Source organism: Oncorhynchus keta, chromosome 32, assembly GCF_023373465.1.
Source record: "Oncorhynchus keta strain PuntledgeMale-10-30-2019 chromosome 32, Oket_V2, whole genome shotgun sequence".
Taxonomy (NCBI): domain Eukaryota; kingdom Metazoa; phylum Chordata; class Actinopteri; order Salmoniformes; family Salmonidae; genus Oncorhynchus; species Oncorhynchus keta.
The window spans coordinates 7,207,749-7,227,155 of NC_068452.1; the positions used below are offsets into that span (position 1 = coordinate 7,207,749).

The following is a 19,407-nucleotide window of genomic DNA, read 5'->3' on the forward strand; positions in this document are numbered from 1 at the left end:
AACATGTTTATTTTCACTGCTCTAATTGAGTTGGTAACCATTTTATAGAAATACGGCACCTCAGGGGTTTGTGGTTTATGGCCTACATACCACAGCTTAGGGCTGTATCCGGGCACTCCACATTGCACCTAAGAACAGCCTTTAGCCGTGGTATATTAGCAATAAAACACACCCCCTCGTGCCTTATTACTTCATTGTAATAGCAGATTTATAAAGTCTGTGTAATAGAGGTTGTCAATTGAAGCTAAGCTACAGTATAAAGTCAGTATCAGTCAAATTAAACAAGTGTCAGTGAAAATGACAAAAAGCCAAGTTATAACATCTTGAAACAACTAGTTAGACATGAAAGAAAAAAAGGACAAAGTCTGATCACGTTTGCCGCAAATGTCTCTTTTTAATTAGAAGTCTGGAAAATAATTTCTTCATGTCACAATTTTCTCTTCAATACTCCACTTAGTTTTCAAATCATGTTTACAGAAATCATTTTTCGGGCATCTTGGGTGACGATGCGTGAAACCATCCCAACATGCATCTGACCCAAATCCTGTTCATTAATACATGACCACATTGGGAAACAAACAAAGCATTGAAATAAGAAGGTACAAGACCTATATCACCCTGAATTAAAGAGAAAACAAAGACTTAGATTGAAGAGAGGACAGAAGGTAAATTGACAACCTGTAGTGGAGAACACAGTCATCATAGGCAAATGCAAATGTGAGGTCCGTTGAATAGCTAAAGACTCTTGATTACAGAACTGGCTTTGGTACTGGAAAAGCTGAAGAGGTGTTAGGCACTCAAAAAGGGTGCCGCTCCCTCCCATTTAAAATCTATTGGAATACGAGCTAACTGATACAATGAAGTAGTGTGTACTAAAATACTGTATTTCTAGACATACTAGGGTTGTTTTTGACAGAAGTTCATGAATGCTGCCTCATACTTTCGGGGGTGAGGCGAAAAGGAATCCTAAGCAGTCACCTTTGAACCCAAAGGTCATTCTGTCTTTTGTCACACACAGAAGTTACAAATGTTTTAAAAAGTCTATTCATTAGAGAACATAAACACATTGGAGTCCTTTCCTGTACCGAATATAAAGTCATTGGCCACTGAACCCCATTGTTGTATAAGGAATTTCAATCCTGATGTCTAGTCTAACTTTAACTGTCAACCATGCAGAGATGTATTGGTCCCACAATGGCGTGCAGGACAAGACAGACGCATACATTATTCTCTAAATTGAGAACTTGTCTCACAATCTAGATATTAAAGTCATAAGAAATTGGAGGCAATACAGAGGTGATAGAATTTTGACAGTAGGACCACGATCAGAAACAAGTGTGTCACGAGACATCACGGCTTGGTCGTGGATTTACCCTGTGGGCTACATTTATACGGTTTCTCCTGTTTGATAGTGATTGATACAACACTTACTCTCCCTCCCTCCTGTATACTGACATTGAGACTGGGTACATGAAAGCGCTTTTAAGAGTTGAAAATGAAAATAATTCAAGATAAGTCAACTGGGTTTGTTTCCCTCTGTAAAAGTGTGTTGGGGGTTGTTGAAGGGAACAAACAAGGCAGGAAACCTCTAGAACATGAAGTCTCAAACTGGTAGATTTCGAAATGGCGCTCTATACCCTACGCAGTGCACTACTTTTGACCAAATTGTCTACTACATAAGGAAACAGGGTGCCATTTCCAGACAGACATCGTCTCCACAGTTCAGATGGATGACAGTTTTCTAGAAACCCACTCAGCCTGTTTATCAATATCTGGCTGCTTCCAACCCGAAGGCCTCACCAAAGCCTGGGAGTCGATTTAGCTGCCGAAGCCGAAGATGCCCTTGATGTAGCCGGTCAGGCCGCCCTTGCCCTTCTGCTCCACCTTGTCGTCGAGGGGTGGGAAGGCCACGTGGTTGAGTGCCAGGTCAAAGAAGAGGGGCTTACAGGGGATGGGCTGGAAGTCAGGGGGGAACTGGACCAGGTTGGGCTGCTTCCCCACCAGGGTGGGGTCCAGGTGGAAGGTTTCCAGGCGCTCGCACAGAGGCTGGATGGAGAGGGGTGGTAGCCAAAAGAGGTAGACAAATTAGATGGAGAAGAGGGACTGGTAAAAGTAAATGACTTGAACCTGTCATAAGGTTTGACTAGTCTGCCAGCTAGCAGAAAACATACGCTGTGGTTCCAATGCAGGTCATTTTTCATGAACCAGCACTAGGTTCAGTAGTGAACGGCTAATACCTGCCATGTCGACATGCACTGCTCATGATAGCAGCATGACATTTCTATAACAGATTTAAGAGTGAAACCCAATCCTGTGTGGGATTACCCAATGACATAAAAACAAGAAATGCCTTTTTGTCAGGACCCTGTCTTTCAAAGATAATTAGTAAAACTCCAAATAACTTCACAGATCTTCATTGTAAAGGGTTTAAACACTGTTTCCCATGCTTGTTCAATGAACCATAAACAATTAATGAACATGCACCTGTGGAGCGGTCATTAAGACACTAACAGCTTACAGACGGTAAGCAATTAAGGTCACAGTTATGAAAACTAAGGACACTAAAAAGAGGCCTTCCTACTGACTCTGAAAAACACAGAAAGATGCCCCCCTTTGACCCCCCTTTGTTCAGGGACACATTATTCCATTTGTTAGTCACATGTCTGTGGAACTTGTTCAGTTTGTGTCTCAGTTGTTGAATCTCATGTTCACACAAATAGTTACACATGTTAAGTTTGCTGAATATAAACGCAGTTGACAGTGAGAGGACGTTTCTTTTTTTGCTGAGTTTAGCATGTCTGGCAGAGGCCTCCTGATATTTCACCCAAACATTGACGTTTTTCCATGTCAGTCAGCTAGGCAGCATCCCAGCTCTCTGTCCTGTATTGACTGTTGACTGAGGCAGGTCAGGGAGTATTCTTTCCCACAGACTGGCCCATGTAAGGCAATGATCCGTGGTAGGCACACTCCTATTCCCAACACTACTTCCTCTCACTACTGCACAACTAACTAACTAACTAACTAACTAACACACAGTAGTATTCACTACACTTCTCATTCACTCCACCATTGTCTGAAAGTAGCCCAGAAAGTGGCCGGGCTGGAACTTGAGAGGTACAGAGGAGTCAGAGTTAACCCAGAACTAAAGTCTCACGTAATTGGTCAGCAGCAAGATTAAGTTCTGGGTCAACGTTAAGAGAAGAGATCAAGAAATGCTAGAATGAGGGGTGGAACGAGGACCCTCTCTTTGCAAGTTACGTCTGAATGTCTCCTTCCAAAATTCAAAAGATGAAATTGTTATTTGTTCAAATAACCAGTGACAAAAAACCCCAACACCGTAATTACACGCAGAATGTCTTCACGATAGGTTAGAGTTAGGGCTGAGCACATTGGGGGTAGTTAGCTGGGAGACTTTGTTTTCATGTGGGAGGCTAATTTTGATTGTTCTTACCGTGTTGTCTTTCACCTTCTGCTGAGAGGGTGCTTCAGGAGCATCCTCCGTGTCTAAAATACAAACACACACCCTCAGCTTCATAACACAGGCAAAATAAACCAGAGACCACAAGTCTTACAAAAACACACACCGGTCAGGTCACAAAAATGACAAGTCGAGCAGAAAAGTCAATAAAAAGAAAGTTGACTAACCCAGGTAAGGGTTATAGGGTTACCCTATAGAAACAAAATGGCTGCCCTTGCAAGTCAGGTACCCACCTAAGATGGCTGCCGCCTGAAGAGAGTATTTCTCAGCGTTGACCTCTGTGATCAGCTCCTGCACATCAGGCAGATCCTTTAGGCAAGGGAGACAGAAAACATTAGGCCAAGAAACTTTTAGTTAGTCCCACAGTAGAGTATCATGAATAACACGCATGTTTACCTACCTGCATCCATTTCAATGACATACACCCCCCACCCCAAAAAGATAATAGAACACCTACTTTGTGGATATTGTCACGGTTTAAACTCAGAGCCAATTGATTCTATAACATGAATAGTATTTGACTTGAACGAGTTGTAGATATAGGTAACAGTCAAAATAATGGAAACACTTGAATAGATGAGGGATACAAAGTATATTGAAAGCAGGTGCTTCCACACAGTGCCGAGTTAATTATGCTTAGGGTAATGTATAAAAATCCTGGGAAGTCCATTATTTTGGCTATCATGGCTATGCCCCCATAGGATGACAATGGTCCCATCCAGGTGGCACGAGTGGTCACTGAATGGGTCGATGAGCATGATAATGATTTAAACCACGCGTCATGGCCGTCTCAGTCACCAGATCAACCCAATTGAACACTCTCACGGGGGGGAAAGAATGGCATCACATCCCTCCAATAGAGTTCCAGACACCTGCAGAATCTATGCCACGCATAGGCGCATTGAAGCCGTTATGCCCCAACGCCCTATTAAAGAATATGTTAGTGTTTCCTTTATTTTGGCAGTTAGCCTGCATGTTAAAACGGACGTTTACACACTGGCCACAGTCAGTGTCTGATACCTTCAGGCTGTTGTTGAGGCTCTTAGCCTTGGACTGGACCTCCTTGGCGTACTTCAGGACCCGCTCATACAGGACCAGAGCCTCGCTCCACTTCTTCACCAGCACGTACGACTGGGCTATGAAGAAACACCTGGGGGAGAGAGAGAGAGAGAGAGAGAGAAAGCGGGGACTTTAGTGACTGGTGTGTACGCTTCTGTTCTGGCCCGAGGCGGATCAGAAACAGCTAAATGGCAGGGGTCAAGCCAGCAAGTAAGTGTGTGTGTGTGATAACACACAGTTCACGACATTTCTTTACTAGCTTATACATCAAGGCTTTGAAGAGACACCTGTGGGAATACGTGTGTGGACGGTGTGTGCGCGCACAGTGCGTGACCTCCGTGGTGTGAGCTCTGACCTGTAGGCCTTGTAGACCAGCATCTTGAGGGCCACCTCCTTCTGGAACGTGTGATCTTCCTCCAGCCCCTGCAGGGTGGACAGCTCAGCCAGACTCTGTAGAAACAGTCATGAGGCAACATCAACAAGGATAAGCTGACTCACGGGTAGAGGCTTAACCATGGAAATAGAACGAGTCAGAAAGAAACATCCTATTTCTACGGGCTTAACATTAGGGTTGAATGGCGGGCCCCCTCAGACGATCCCGCAGGTGAAGAAGTCGGATGTGGGAGACCTGGGCTGGTTACACGGGGTCTGTGGTTGTGAGGCAGGTTGCCTATACTGACACTTTTTCTAAAGTGACGTTGGAGGTGGCTTATGTAAAGAAATGAAAATTCTAATCTCTGGCAACAGCTCTGGGGGACATTCCTGCAGTCAGCATGCCAATTACATGCTCTCTAAAAACTTGAGACATCTGCGGCATTGCGTTGTATGACAAAACTGAACATTTTAGAGTAGCCTTTTATTGTACGCAGAACAAGGTGCATCTGTGTAATGATCCTGCTGTTTAATCAGCTTCTTGATCTACCACACCTGTCGGGTGGATGTTCGGCTAAATGCTCACTTACAGGGATGGAAACAAACTTGTACTCAAAATTTGAGAGAAATACGTATGGAACATTTCTGGGATCTTTTATTTAAGCTCATGAACCCACTTTACATGTTGCGTTTATATTTCTGTTCAGTATAGTTTTTGGACTTGACCCTGGGTATGCTGAGTAAATAGAGGTATTTGAACTTTCTCCAACTCCATGAATGGTTTGGATGTTTTGTGGTTATGAAGCCGGAAAATATCAAACCATTCAGTTTCACTATCAATTAGTGTAACATTATGAGATGACAAGGACAGACATTTGGAACGTGCCAGACATAATGTTACATCGTGTTGTGTCAGAGGTGTATTCATTAGTGCACACAACAGCAAAACATTTTTCAACAGAACTAAAAAAAAAAGGTTTTTATTGGACGACCTCAGGTAGTACCGCCCTGTTTTACTCGGTTTCCTTCCGTTTTGTGGCTACTGAATACGACCCAGGTGTGTGTTTGTACCTGGAGGATGATGTCGTAGAGACGGATAAGGTCCTGGGGGCGAGGCCCCCTTTTGTTCTCGTCCGTCTGCGGCTCCTTCAGCTTGGCCTGCAGCATGTGGGCCATGCTCTCGTTCCTCTTCACCACCGTCCACAGCTTGATGTAGGTCAGGTAGCTATGGAGGGACACACACACACAAACACAGGTCAAAGACTGATCCCATGTACAGATAGGCTCTTATTTCATATTTGCTTGCATTTCTCATCTTCTCAAAATGCATTGGAGAAGACAGTCTGAGGGGAGGGACATTCTCCAATACAGTTGAGGATGCGGTGAGGAGATCGGGTCGCCTCGCATCCTCTGACAAAACGTCAGACAGAATGACCTCTCTTACCTGTGCAGGAACTGCAGGTTGGACACCTTTCCACTGACTTCATCAGATCTCTCTCGCTGCTTCTGCAGAGTTGAGAAGTCAGGGAGCATTTAGCCATAGACAGATAGTGACAGGGTCTGGTACAGTGCTTCACCCTCCTACTCACGTTACTGTTTATCCTATGAACTTTACTACATCAGGTCAGTAAACCTAAGTATCAATGTGAACCCCGGTCAGTTCGTAACCCTAACGGTCATGTGTGCAACTTCAAATGTATCAGTCTATAACCCTAACGGTCATGTCTGTAACCTCAAATTTGTCAGTCTGTAACCCAGACAGTCATGTCTGTAATGTCATGTCTCTTACAGTGTCAGTCAGTCATACTTACCGCTTCAGTTTTCAGCTCCTCTCTCACTGCCTGGATGGTGTCTCGGCACTCGGCTAGTAGGGTCTCGTACAGACGTTCCTTGGTCTCCTCATTGGCTGCCTGTGGGGGACAAATGGTGATCCAGTAGAAATAGGACATACAATATAAATTCATATTTCCATATATACCTCCCCTGATCTTCTCCAATGGGTATTGAGAAGGACATGAGGATAGAGGACGTGAGAGATCTTCCCTATCCCTGTGCTGCGGAAATACCTACGGCAGCATTTTAATCACACGTGTGCTCATACTTAAAATGGTTGCCTGTTAGAGCCTTGCTTACGGTACCAATCAGATTAAATCATGCAAATATTAGTGTAAAAGTAGGTCTGGGGGAAAGGCTGTGACTGGGAGAGAGAAGTATGCAGCAGAGCAGGTTGCTGTAGACATTCCTGTAGAAGGTACATTCCTAGAGTTACTGTAGCTTAGGACCGATGTGAAAGAGAAGCCTTGTTCTTTGTCACCCAAGATGTAACACAGGCTTATTGTGTACGTTACAGTAGGCTAACTTGCAGGTTTGGGAGGCAGCCAAGTGTTGTGGTTTAGATTTTTACATAAACAATGTCAGTCGTTTTAGAAGACGAGTCAGAAAGATTAAACGTATCGTCAATGACTCATATGTCCTAGTTAGAACGTCTTAGCAGTGACCTTGTTAAATAAAAAAATGTTGCTAATAAAATATGGTTTGTTATATATTCACCTGCTGACTAATGATTGCGTGTGTTTTTGTCAGCTAAAGAGAAGACACTGGCGAATCCTCTGAGATTTACTTTGTCTCAAGCATGTACACCAATTCAGAGGATAAGATGCCTCAAAATGATTTCAGTGCTAAAACATGGCGGAGAATGATTGGGAGCGTTCTAGTTAATGGACAGTTCTGCCACTTTCTAACCTCCAATTCCTCATCTCCAGCACCATACCAGTGTCTACATATTTGAAAACGGCACATTTATATGGATGTGTTTAAATAAATAAAAAATGCTTTACCCTTCAGCACGTTTCCATCCAGTTATGCGGGTAAAGTAACTGTATAAATATATATATTTTTAAAATCACAACAGCTGTGTTGAAACCGATGAAGGTTTCAGTACAATTTTATACATGCCGAAAGATAATGTTCATTTGACATGGTGGGATCTTTTTGTGTCTGTAAAATTAATTGTGTGAGAAATGGTGGAGGAAACTCCTTAAAATGCACAAATATTGACATTATAATCATTATACTGGAGTCACGAGATGATATGGTGTGTGGTCGTCCCACGACAACTCCGGGAAACCATGCAGTTTAGTAAGCTAGGCAGTTTAAATCATTTCCGATTAACTTCACAGGGTGGTGAATGTGCAGTGATGCTGATGCACCTTTCCAATAAATTGAGGAACTTATTCTGGTGACATGCAGATCGATGCTCGACTGCCATTTGACAATAAAGATATTCGAGCTCTTATTTGCGTCATGTTGAGTAGCCTACCCGCACTGTTAGGCTTGGGCGGTATACCGGGGTATTTCGACATACCGGCGGTATGATTTCGTTTTAAAACAGGGGCATAGCACGCACCCACACACTTTAAATGTTTTTTTTCAATGTGTACGAGGGTGCACGCTACGCCCCTGCTTATAACAACAACTATTAGAAAGCTACAGGCTCCAGCTATGCATTTGGTTTGCTAACTTGACATCTGGCGGCTAGATGTAAAGATCCCGCTTCTGGTTTACAGCACAGACATTCAATCCTTTCCGTGATCAACATCCCCGTTGCCTAAATTGTTGTGCGAAAAAATAAAATAAAAAAGTCTAACTACTTAAACTTTTTAAAATATTTCACGGCCCTTGTGTGCACTTCCGTTACTACCGTATACCCCGGTATGGTACAGAAACAGTAGACTGTGGAAATCTGGATTACACCCAACCCGACGCAGTGTATCTGACCAGAGTTGGGACATTTGCTATTTAACGCGGCAGGGTAGCCTAGTGGTTAGAGCGTTGGACTAGTAACCGAAAGGTTGCAAGTTCGAATCCCCGAGCTGACAAGGTACAAATCTGTCACCTGTTCCTAGGCCGTCATTGAAAATAAGAATTTGTTCTTAACTGACCTTTTTCGTAAATTAAAGGTAAAATAAAAAAACAAAATAAAAAAAGCAACAGTTTGAGACAGTTGAAAATGTGATGGAAACACATTTAACTTTCAACATTTTCCCCGGTACATGAATGTAAGAGAGAAAGTACATTGTGTGCATTACATCGTCACACACTGATTTTTCAAAGTCAGTTTAGTGGATTTTGGAATATCCGCATCAAATTATGTCGCCAATTGGATGGAAACCTACCGTGTGACACACACAGGGTAGGATAAAAATATATATATAAAATGTAAAAAATGTTTTAAAAATAATCCTTTAACAAGTTTCTAATAATAATAATATATATTATTATTATTATTATTATTATATATTAAGTTTCTAGCCAGAGGGATGGCATTTTGTTGCTCCCCACGTCACCATGAATCTCAGTGTTTGAAAATCACTGTTTTTCAAATGTAACGTTTAATGTCATCGGGTAGAATGTGTTAACATAATATATTTTTCTACAAAAAGTAGAAATCCACCATTTTCACATATGTAAATATTACTGTGCTGGAGATAATGAAAATGAGAAGCTGTGAGAGTTGCCATTGAACACAAATTCGTAGAGGGCAGACAATGAAGTAACATTCACTCCTATCCATCCAGCATGTAGTGAGGGTGTCTTGTGGTGACACACAAACCAGTGCCACCACCCTGGCAACACCTAGCCCCTAAAAGGACTGGGAGAACCAGTCTGGTGTCTTCTGTGCTTTCACAGAGAGAGGGATGGCGCATCCTTCTTCAGCATGTCCCCTAGGGCTTGCGCATGGCCTTAAATGGCAGTTCCGTTGGAATGGTTGAGGGATTCCTCACGTACCCAGACAAATGTAACCCACAGTTGGAGGAAGGAATGTTGAAAGATACAAATGTCAAATATAAAAAGCGGAAATGAGAAATAATAAAATAGTTGCCATATGACATTTTGACCTTACCTAGGCCTCCTTTTAAGATTCCATAATGTTTCATTTGTGTGCTACAAAGCAAAAACGTATGTCAAATGAAGCTTGCTCTGAAATAGTATTTTAATGTTCATACATTTATGAATATTGAAATATAGAAACATTAATATTGAAATGTTTATATATTCTATATAAATTGTTGAACATAATATACTCCACAGGCATATCAGAGTGGGATCAATGCTACTTTTAGAGTTTGTAAGCATTACCGACATAGTGAATGTGAAAATGGATTCAAAATTGTCACTCCACTGGTGATTTGCAATGATACAAGTAAAAGGAGGGTTGTGATTGGTTACATTGTCTACTATAGCAATCTCTCTGTATAAAATGGGCCATAACTTTAGACAACTGAGGTAGATAAAAGGGGAGTGTAGATGTAGAGGCAGCCACAGGGGGAAAGGTATTATGGTCCAACTGGTTCTGAACCCTTGTGTTCCCCACATCAAAATGGTACCTTCCCATAAACGTAACATAATCATTGACTGACATATCAATTATAGATCAAAGTGCATGAAATGTTAACCCTCAACTCAAAAAGCAAATTTGGATACAACGGGTTATGGACAGGTATGAGGGTAATTTGTAACCAGACCCAAATTCAGCCTTACTTCAAAAGTGTAAGCACAACAATTACATGTAATGCTACATCTAACAGAAACGATGGTCCCACTCCCAAACTGATGACCATTTCGCTCCGATGCTAGTCTGTCCATAGACACTAGGGCTGATGGGTGTAGCCATGTGAGTTGCTATGCATGGAATGCAGTTTGACAGCACGAGGGGCAGCATGCCAGAGCCAAGTGCAGGTGGGTGTGAATGGTGTGGCCGCAGGGTGGAAGAGGAAGGTCGACAGGGAAGGTAAGAAGAGTCTGACAAGAGACACCTGTCAGTGAGCTGTAGTGGAGCGATCGCCACCTACTGAGACGCAAGGTGAACGTCACGAGACGATAGCCACCGTTGGGACTCCCGACCTGCCTTTGTGACAGGTTAAAGGACATATTCATAGCCTGTTATACATTGAAAAGTATTAGTAAGTTCATAGTATGTGAGGATCTTAAAACATCTAAGGTTAAAAAGATGCATTCAGTATTAGTTGATAGAGATTGATAACATTCATATAATTGTGTTAAAGTTCAAATCTGTCAAAGGGTACGAATTGTGAGAGTAATGTGTAAACTTTATTTTGTGGTGCCTAAAAGTGCTAATCTGTGATCTACGAAATGCTCTTAAGCTAATGAGCCGGAGATCGATTGCTCTGGTCTCCACGCATATTCCTGGGGAAATTCGCGGTCTTTTCTCATTGAACTAAATGTTGACTTGAGAATACAACACCGTATCACTCTCGTGATTATTTCTCCCCTGTTTTCAGGTACTTTATTGATGATAAAAATAGTAATTTAAATGTTATAACTAGCGAACATGTCAAGAGTGTTTAAGGTGTGTTTTAGTAACGTCTTGAGGAAGTTAGAGTTAAGTTTGAAGAGAGTAATATTAGCCCTGCTCGGTTGAAGTGAAGAATAGCGTCGTACTGAGAGTAGCTGCCATTTTATGTCGATTGTGAATGAACATGCGTGTTGTTAATAAGATATTTTGCTGTGTTATTTGTATAATGGGTTTTTCTGTTATGTAATGGTAATGTGTTACTTTTGTGAAATGATTGAACTAAATGTTGACTTGAGAATACAACACCGTATCACTCTCGTGATTATTTCTCCCCTGTTTTCAGGGGCGTAACACCTTTAGGGTAACCTCTCACTACAGACTGGTTGATAACAGCTTGATACTGCTAAAGAAAGAGCACCGACTAGGCTGCGCCACTAAACCCCTGTTCACAAACAGATTCTCGAGTTCATAAGGCATCCTTGTTCACTAGGCTCATAAGTTTGCTACTGGCCCCATAGCTACTTCACACTAGCCCATAATGAAGCAGAGGTGTCCAAGCAGAACAGCAAAACCCTTTTCAGGGCTTGACATTAACATTAAGCCACTTGTCAGTTGGACAGTTTCTTGACTTGTCTGAAAGCTCAAGTTACTGCCCCCCCCCCCCAAATAAAAAGGCCTTTAACACCCTAAGCCAAAAAAGGTGACTGATAAGCATGTCGGAAGAGGCAAACAATGAACATGAGTAGGGTTTAACATAATTTCCCTCACTAGTTAGTCTGTTGTCTATCATTATTTTATAGGCTACATGCTGCCATGTCTCCATCGCTCTCGGGCAACGGCCCACTTGCACACAGGTAATGCAGATGTTTTTCTGACCGTACAAACCCTGTTTGCTGACCAAAAACGACTGGGTAAATAACTCACTAGCTAGCAAGGAATAAACAAATGCTCACAGGGCGATTTCAAAAAGTGCACCTTGCAACCGCGGGTGATTGAAAGACAGCTCGTGCCTGTCAACGCAATACAATATTTCTACTCAGATGCTCTCTGCAGAGATCGGGAAAACGGTGTGTGAGACAACACATCTAGAAGACGCTTAGATTCAATTAGAATCTGAGCAATTGTTTGACGTGCGAATTATTTGTCCAGCCGGACAACAAATCTATATTCTGCTTGTCCGACTTGTTGTTGTTGCTTGTCCCAGACAAGAGGACAATCGTTAATGTCGAGCCCTCCTTTTAACACTACCGTGCTGACCCGAATCGTACTGTGCCGGCTCAGATATTTTATTTTCACATGGTCCTTTCTAGCAACTGCGGTGGATGCGAAACCAGAACAGTCAAGTTCTGCTTTGGCTCAGCAGTGTGATAATGTGACTAGTCCCCTGGTAACGTCACTGACCTGGGCGATGGCGGCCTCGTTGTCTCCCAGGCCCAGCAGGAAGATGCGGGCCTTGTCGATCTTGACAGGCACCGTTCGGCCTCGCCACTCCACCTCGCTCATTGTGGCTGCCTGCTTGGCTCTCGTCTGTGTGATCAGGGCCTGGAACAATACCATAATCATTCAACAGTATGCTACATAAGACAGGTCTGTTCCAACATCCACACTAGCCTACTACTGATAAAGAGAGCAATGTCTTGGGCCTGCATTCTAAGTGGTATAACAGTACGAACAAAGTTATTCTCTCTGCACTAACAAGCAAAATATAGATGTAGGGACAGATGTATGGCCCTACTTTCCAGTAGTAAATTAGTAGTTACCATGCATGTGTTTTACAGTGAGAGGGACCCCACACACTGACCTCTAGTTTCTCAGCCATCATGCCCCCTCCTCCTCCTGCACTCAGCCTCATCTGCATCAGCTCATTCATGGCATTCTGGTCACCTGGAGTCAGAGGGGAGTAGGGTTGTTCAGGACCAGTCAAATGAACAGGAATGAGTTGTGTGTGGGGGAAAGAGAGAAGCAGTAGAATGCATATACTTCCATTCAAACGTTTGGGGTCACTTAGAAATGTCCTTGTTTTCCATGAAAACATACATGAAATGAATTGCAAAATGAATAGGAAATATAGTCAAGTTGTTGACAAGGTGACAAATAATGATTGTGTCCTTCAAACTTTGCTTTCGTCAAAGAATCCTCCATTTGCAGCAATTACAGCCTTGCAGACCTTTGGCATTCTAAATTTGTTGAGGTAATCTGAAGAGATTTCGCACCATGCTTCCTGAAGCACCTCTCACAAGTTGGATTGGCTTGAAGGGCACTTCTTACATACCATACGGTCAAGCTGCTTCCACAACCACTCAATAGGGTTGAGATCCGGTGACTGTGCTGGCTACTCCATTATAGACAGAATAACAGCTGACTGCTTCTTCCCTAAATGGTTACTGCATAGTTTGGAGCTGTGCTTTGGGTCATTGTCCTGCTGTAGGAGGAAATTGGCTCCAATTAAGCGCCGTCCACAGGGTCTGGCATGGCGTTGCAAAATGGAGTGATAGCCTTCCTTCTTCAAGATCCATTTTACCCTTTGTAAATCTCCCACTTTATCACCACCAAAGCACCCCCAGACCATCACATTGCCTCCACCATTATTGACAGATGGCATCTTTTCTGCATCTCACAAATGTCCTTTGTGATCTGAACACCTCAAACTTAGATTTGCCTTTCCGTACAACATTAACAATGTCTATAGTGTATTTCTGATAAATGTGAATTTATTTTAACGGTTAAAAAAAAGCACTTTTCTTTAAAAAAAATGACATTTCTAAGTGACCCCAAACTTTTGAAAGGAGGTGTATGTGATTTTCTCGATATGAGAGGTGTGAATGCAAATGAAAGTGCAATCCACTGTCAATATGAGCAACAGGATGCATGTGTCGCCTACCTATGTTGTAAGCACAATAACGGATGTTGGGTGAGATCTCCTCCACACGCTGGTGATACAGCACTGCCAGCTCCTCAGTAAAGGCACTGGCCAGCTTCTCATAGATGGTCCTGAGAGAGGTTACAATACAGACACATGGAATTTTCTATCATTCACAAGTAGCAAGATGGTGGTCCGAGAACACAGCTATATGCTGAATGTGTTTGGATATGTTAAGCACACGTCTACATGTAGGTACATCTTGTAAACAGACAACTTGATAACTGTCAACATACAATGTAGCCTACATTCTTGAGGCCTCATTTGCCCCATGTGAAATTATCTTAATATGCTAGATCAAAAGCTCAGCAATCAAAAATAGGGACACACCACAGCCTTTAGGTAGCATAGTAGGGTCAGACTCACTTGCACTTGTTGAAGGCCTCCATGGCAGCCTTCCACTCCTGCAGCTCAAAGCGCACCATGCCACTCAGGTAGGAGGTGTAGGCCTGCAGACAAGTTGCATTCATTATTATTAATTCAGAGGCCATCAGCAGCTATTTCCTCTAGGTTAGAAAGACAGGGCCCTGAGGCGCTCTTTCCTCAAGGACACGCCCAGCTGCCTAGACTGTTGGTTCCTCAACTGATAAATATTTGTCTTTAAATATTTGTTTCAGTTAAATTGTTACTTCACTTGCACAGAATTTGAACCACATGTTGAAGTAAATGAAGGTGAAACAATAGGGAAAGTCACAGACTCTCCAGGTCAGGGCATTACTCTACCTGTGCTTCCAGTTTGGTCTTGGCATCCACACGAGGGCTCTCACACAGCTTTTCCAGCCTCTCTCCATGTTTGGCAGCCTTCCGCAGGCGGGACAGCAGGTGGAAGCGCTTGCGGGGCTCTGTGTTGGCCTCCTGCTTCAGCTGCATGGCGTAGCTCCACGCCCGCTCAGCCTCCATCAGTACCAGCAGTAGATACCTAAAAAGAGGATTTGTTATATTCAAGGGACTTGGACCAACTTTAGTGCTGGCTGCTATTTTAGTGCCTCTCTGGGCACTCCATGCATTATGAGTATTTTGATTGTAGTTCTAAAACCAAATGATGGTTGCCGGCAGCTTTCATGCACATCATGCATGAAGTATTTGGATTGTAAATCCAGTTGTACTTTAATACTGTTGTAAGAACGGGATTGGGTGCTATTACCTGTTGTCAGAGTACCGGTTGTCAGAGAGCATCTCGACAGTCACTTTCTTCCCAGTGAACTTGTGCCTGTTGCCGCACTTGAAGCCCAGGGTCTTGCGCAGACGACGCAAGCGCCGGGAGCAGTATCCCCTAGGACAGAGAGAAAGAGATGGGTGAATTTTACAGTGTGTAACTATGAGCCAACATAAGGTATGGTCTATGATTGTCAAACTCCCATTCGCTGCCATAGTCCAGTCCTCAATCTCACCTGTATCTTTGATAATCCCCGTGTCGCAAGCCATGTTGTTGCTGGGAATCCTTGATGATCTGGAGAACTGGAGTCTGCGTTAAGGGCCAGTCTACTACATTCACACAGGAACCTATAGCTAGCTAACGTTACATACACAGTGGCGCATGAGAAAATATCACAGTAAATATACTTTAGCAGTGGATTTGCATTATGTGATGGATGTAGCAGGTTGACAATGTTAATTTACTTAAACATTATTTTAGCAATATTCTAATGGAAACATCTGTAAACCGCTTTTCTAAGGACACGTAGCGCTAGCCTTCCGGCATCACGTTAGCTAACTAATGTCAGTTAGGCAAGCCCACCTCCACCAAAAAATACTGGTGTCGCAAAATTACATATTGGTCCCGGGTCAGCTTTATAGCTTTAGAAAGGATACTCTCCAGTCCTATTCCATCTTCCGTTGTATTTTCTTTATTCTCATCCATAGGCAATATTTTTCCTTCATTTTGCTTGTCTAAGGCCATTTTTCTGCTAGCAGCACACGTCCAAACTGACCCGAAGAAATGCACCGGAAGTAAACTCAAGCGTCAGCGTCATCATACCTTTTTACGCAATTCTTGCCATGTTTACACATGACACGCAACACTAGTGAAGCACATAATTCAAAACAGTTCAACAACACGTAATTAAAAAAAAAAAATACTAAAACATAAACGCAACACATAAGTGTTATTCCCATGTTTCATGAGCTGAAATAAAATATCCTGGAAAGTTTCCATACGCACAAAGCGCAAAAAAACAACAACAAAAAAATAACTGCACACATTAGTTTACATCCCTGTTAGTGAGCATTTTCCCCTTTGCCAAGATAATGCATACACCATCTTCGTCTTCTGAGCTTAACAGCAGGTGGGATCCAATATACTGCATTACCGCCCCCAACTGGACTATAATTTACATTTTTATTTTATTTAACTAGGCAAGTCAGTTAAGAACAAATTCTTATTTACAATGACAGCCTAGGAACAGTGCCTTGTTTAAGGGCAGAACAACAGATTTTTACCTTGTCAGGTCGGGGATTCAAACTCAAAACCTTTTTGGTTCCAGGCCCAATGCTTTAACCACTCGGCTACCTGCCACACATACACACAAAATATAATCATTCAAAACTAGTCATACATTCATTAAAACGCCACTACCCAATTCCACTACTTTGACCCTATCTACTCCTGCACCATGCCAATGGCCTGGGAGGACGGAACACCACCACTCAACACACCCTGTAACTCTCCTGAAGTAAAAAAATAAATAAATACAACTATTCTAAAGTCAAATCTGGCATACCCAAATACTTCTCTACAGCTGCCACCACATCTGTTTTCTGTGATTGACATTCCATTTCAGCAGTACAGTCGATTGAAGTACATTGCTATGAAGTACATTGCTTTGAAGTCAACCTTACTGAAGCATGTCACTCGTGGGCCTATCCCTCTGTGCTGACACAGATCTATTACTCAAAGGGATCTTCTCAGGATCCCTCACCCTTGAATCATCCTCTACTTTCTTCACTACATCAGCATACCACACCTTCTGCAATACTCGGACTCTAGCCACCTCAACCTCCCTCTCTCTCTCGCACCAGACACGTCTGATCCCCAGCAACATGGGCACCCCTACAGTTAACACACAAAATGTTATCCACCAAAATGACACAATCCTCCATCCCATGCCCTCCTGCACACTCCCCAAATCTTGGAATCTCCCTCCTTCAAACTGCTGCAACATGAACTGCTGCACTTGAAAAACCGCAGTGGATTCGGCCCAAAAGCTCTAACAGGATAACTGATATATCCTAACATGGCTTTGTTAGGAGCACCCCCCGATCCACATCGAAGGGACAGTAGTGGAGAAGGTGTAAAGTTTTAAGTTCCCTCGGCGTACACATCACAGATAAACTGAAATGTTCCACCCACACAAACAGTGTGGTGAAGAAGGTGCAACAGGGACTCTTCAACCTCGGGAGGCTGAAGAAATTTGGCTTATCACATAAAACCCTCACTAACTTTTACAGATGCACAATTGAGAGCAATCTGTCAGGCTGTATCACCGCCTGGTACGGCAACTGCACCGCCATCAACTGCAAGGCTTTCCAGGGGGTGGTGCTGTCTGCACATGCATCACCGGGGGTGACGTTTTCCAAACGTTCTATTTCACAAGCAGAGGGGCCCCCTAGCTCTTGAGCCTTCGCGTTATCAGCACGAAGTCAAGGCCAGTCAGTATAAATCAACATTCTCGACAATCTGGAGGTGGCCCGTTCCCACCACCTGGAGATTTGTACAACTGAATGAACTAAGGAACAGACCTTCATTGTTACTAAACTCCTGACTACATTATATACAATTGGGAAAGGGAGCAAGAGAGAAAATGCACATGTACAGTACATTATAGCATTTGGACTAGTCAGTTCTGATTGGAATGTATACATAATTAGTCATTTCAACCATAATTTCCTCTATCACCACTGCCTGTTCACCCCACTAACATCCAGAAGATGAGGTCAGTACAGGTGCATCAAAGCTGAGACCAAGAGACCGAAAAACAGTTTCTTTCTCAAGGCCATCAGACTGCTAAACAGCAATCACTAACTCAGAGAGACTGCCGCCTAAATAGAGACTCAAATCACTGGCCACTTTAATAAATGGATCACTAGTCACTTTAAACAATGCCACTTTAATAATGTTAACATATCTTACATTACTCATCCCATATGTATATGCTGTACCTTAAACCATCTATTGCACCTTGCCTATGCCACTCGGCCATCGCTCATCCATATATTTATATGTACATATTCTTATTCCATCCCTTTAGATTTGTGTGTATTAGGTAGTTGTTGGGGAATTGTTAGATTACTTGTTAGATATTATTGCACTGTCGAAACTAGAAGCACAAGCCTTTCGCTACACTCACGTTAACATCTGCTAACCATGTGTATGTGACCAATAAAAAGTCATTTGATTTGATTTAAAGACTGACTCAAAACTCAGGATTGACAGTGACTCCTCTGCTTCACCACTGGTACTGCGTCCCACCAAACAGCGGGCGTCACAAACACCAGGAATCTTCAACTTCAATTGCCCCACCTCCACACTTAACGCTTCACCAGAAATCAATCCTTACAATGGTGCCCTGTTGCTAAGAGCAAAGCAAGAAACAGATCTGGACCCAAGTTAGGTAACACAGAGTGCCCGCTCCCTCTGGTCAGAAGAAACACAAACAAATATCACAAGTCCACCATGGGTTACTTTAACTGATTCAACGGCACCCAACTCCTTTCTCTCTCACCCACCCTGAAACAACAAATGGATCTGCCAAAAGGCAAGGATCCACTTTCTCCCAAATGGTCACTCCTACTGGACCAGACTCTTCTTTATCATGTCCATTGATGCTAGGCTTGGGCGCCAAGCTTTTCACCTCACTTATCTTGCCCTCGTTCACTTCCATTTCCCCTCCAAAACTCAGTCAGGCACCTAACTGGTGTGGCATAATAAGAAGTTGATTAAACAGCATGATCATTACACAGGTGCACCTTGTGCTAGGGGCAATAAAAGGCCACTAAAATGTGCAGTTTTGTCACACAATACCACAGGTGTTTCAAGTAGTTTTGAGGGGCGTGCAATTGGCATGCTGACTGCAGGAATGTCCACCAGAGTTGTTGCCTGAGAAATAAATGTTAATTTCTCTACCATAAGCTGCCTCCAACGTCGTTGTAGAGATTTTGGAAGTACTTCCAACCGGCCTCACAACTGCAGACCACGTGTAACCACGCCAGCCCATGACCTCCACATCTGGCTTCTTCACCTGGGGGATCATCTGAGACCAGTCA

General features: G+C 43.0%; 1 protein-coding gene across 1 annotated transcript; it reads right to left on the reverse strand.

The window, feature by feature from the left end:
- Positions 1-369: 369 nt before the first annotated feature.
- LOC118364957 (signal recognition particle subunit SRP68-like) lies at positions 370-16,124 on the reverse strand. Its single transcript, XM_035746795.2, has 16 exons — positions 15,958-16,124; positions 15,537-15,603; positions 15,290-15,418; positions 14,869-15,064; positions 14,512-14,594; positions 14,107-14,216; positions 13,027-13,109; positions 12,627-12,767; positions 6,721-6,819; positions 6,354-6,415; positions 5,981-6,134; positions 4,893-4,987; positions 4,499-4,628; positions 3,712-3,787; positions 3,452-3,504; positions 370-2,046 (listed from the first exon to the last, which is right to left on the reverse strand). Exons 1-16 carry the CDS (start codon positions 16,043-16,045, stop codon positions 1,819-1,821), a joined length of 1,794 nt encoding a protein of 597 aa, XP_035602688.1. The 5' UTR covers positions 16,046-16,124; the 3' UTR covers positions 370-1,818.
- Positions 16,125-19,407: the final 3,283 nt, after the last annotated feature.

Excerpts from the sequence above, each read along its gene's own strand:
- LOC118364957 (XM_035746795.2), bottom strand. The coding sequence starts at position 16,045 with ATGGCCTTAGACAAGCAAAATGAAGGAAAAATATTGCCTATGGATGAG. Across the intron at positions 4,988-5,980 it reads TCTACGACATCATCCTCCAG|AGTCTGGCTGAGCTGTCCAC; the intron begins GTACAAACACAC and ends CTGTTTCTACAG. Across the intron at positions 2,047-3,451 it reads AGAAGGTGAAAGACAACACG|CCTCTGTGCGAGCGCCTGGA; the intron begins GTAAGAACAATC and ends CTCTCCATCCAG.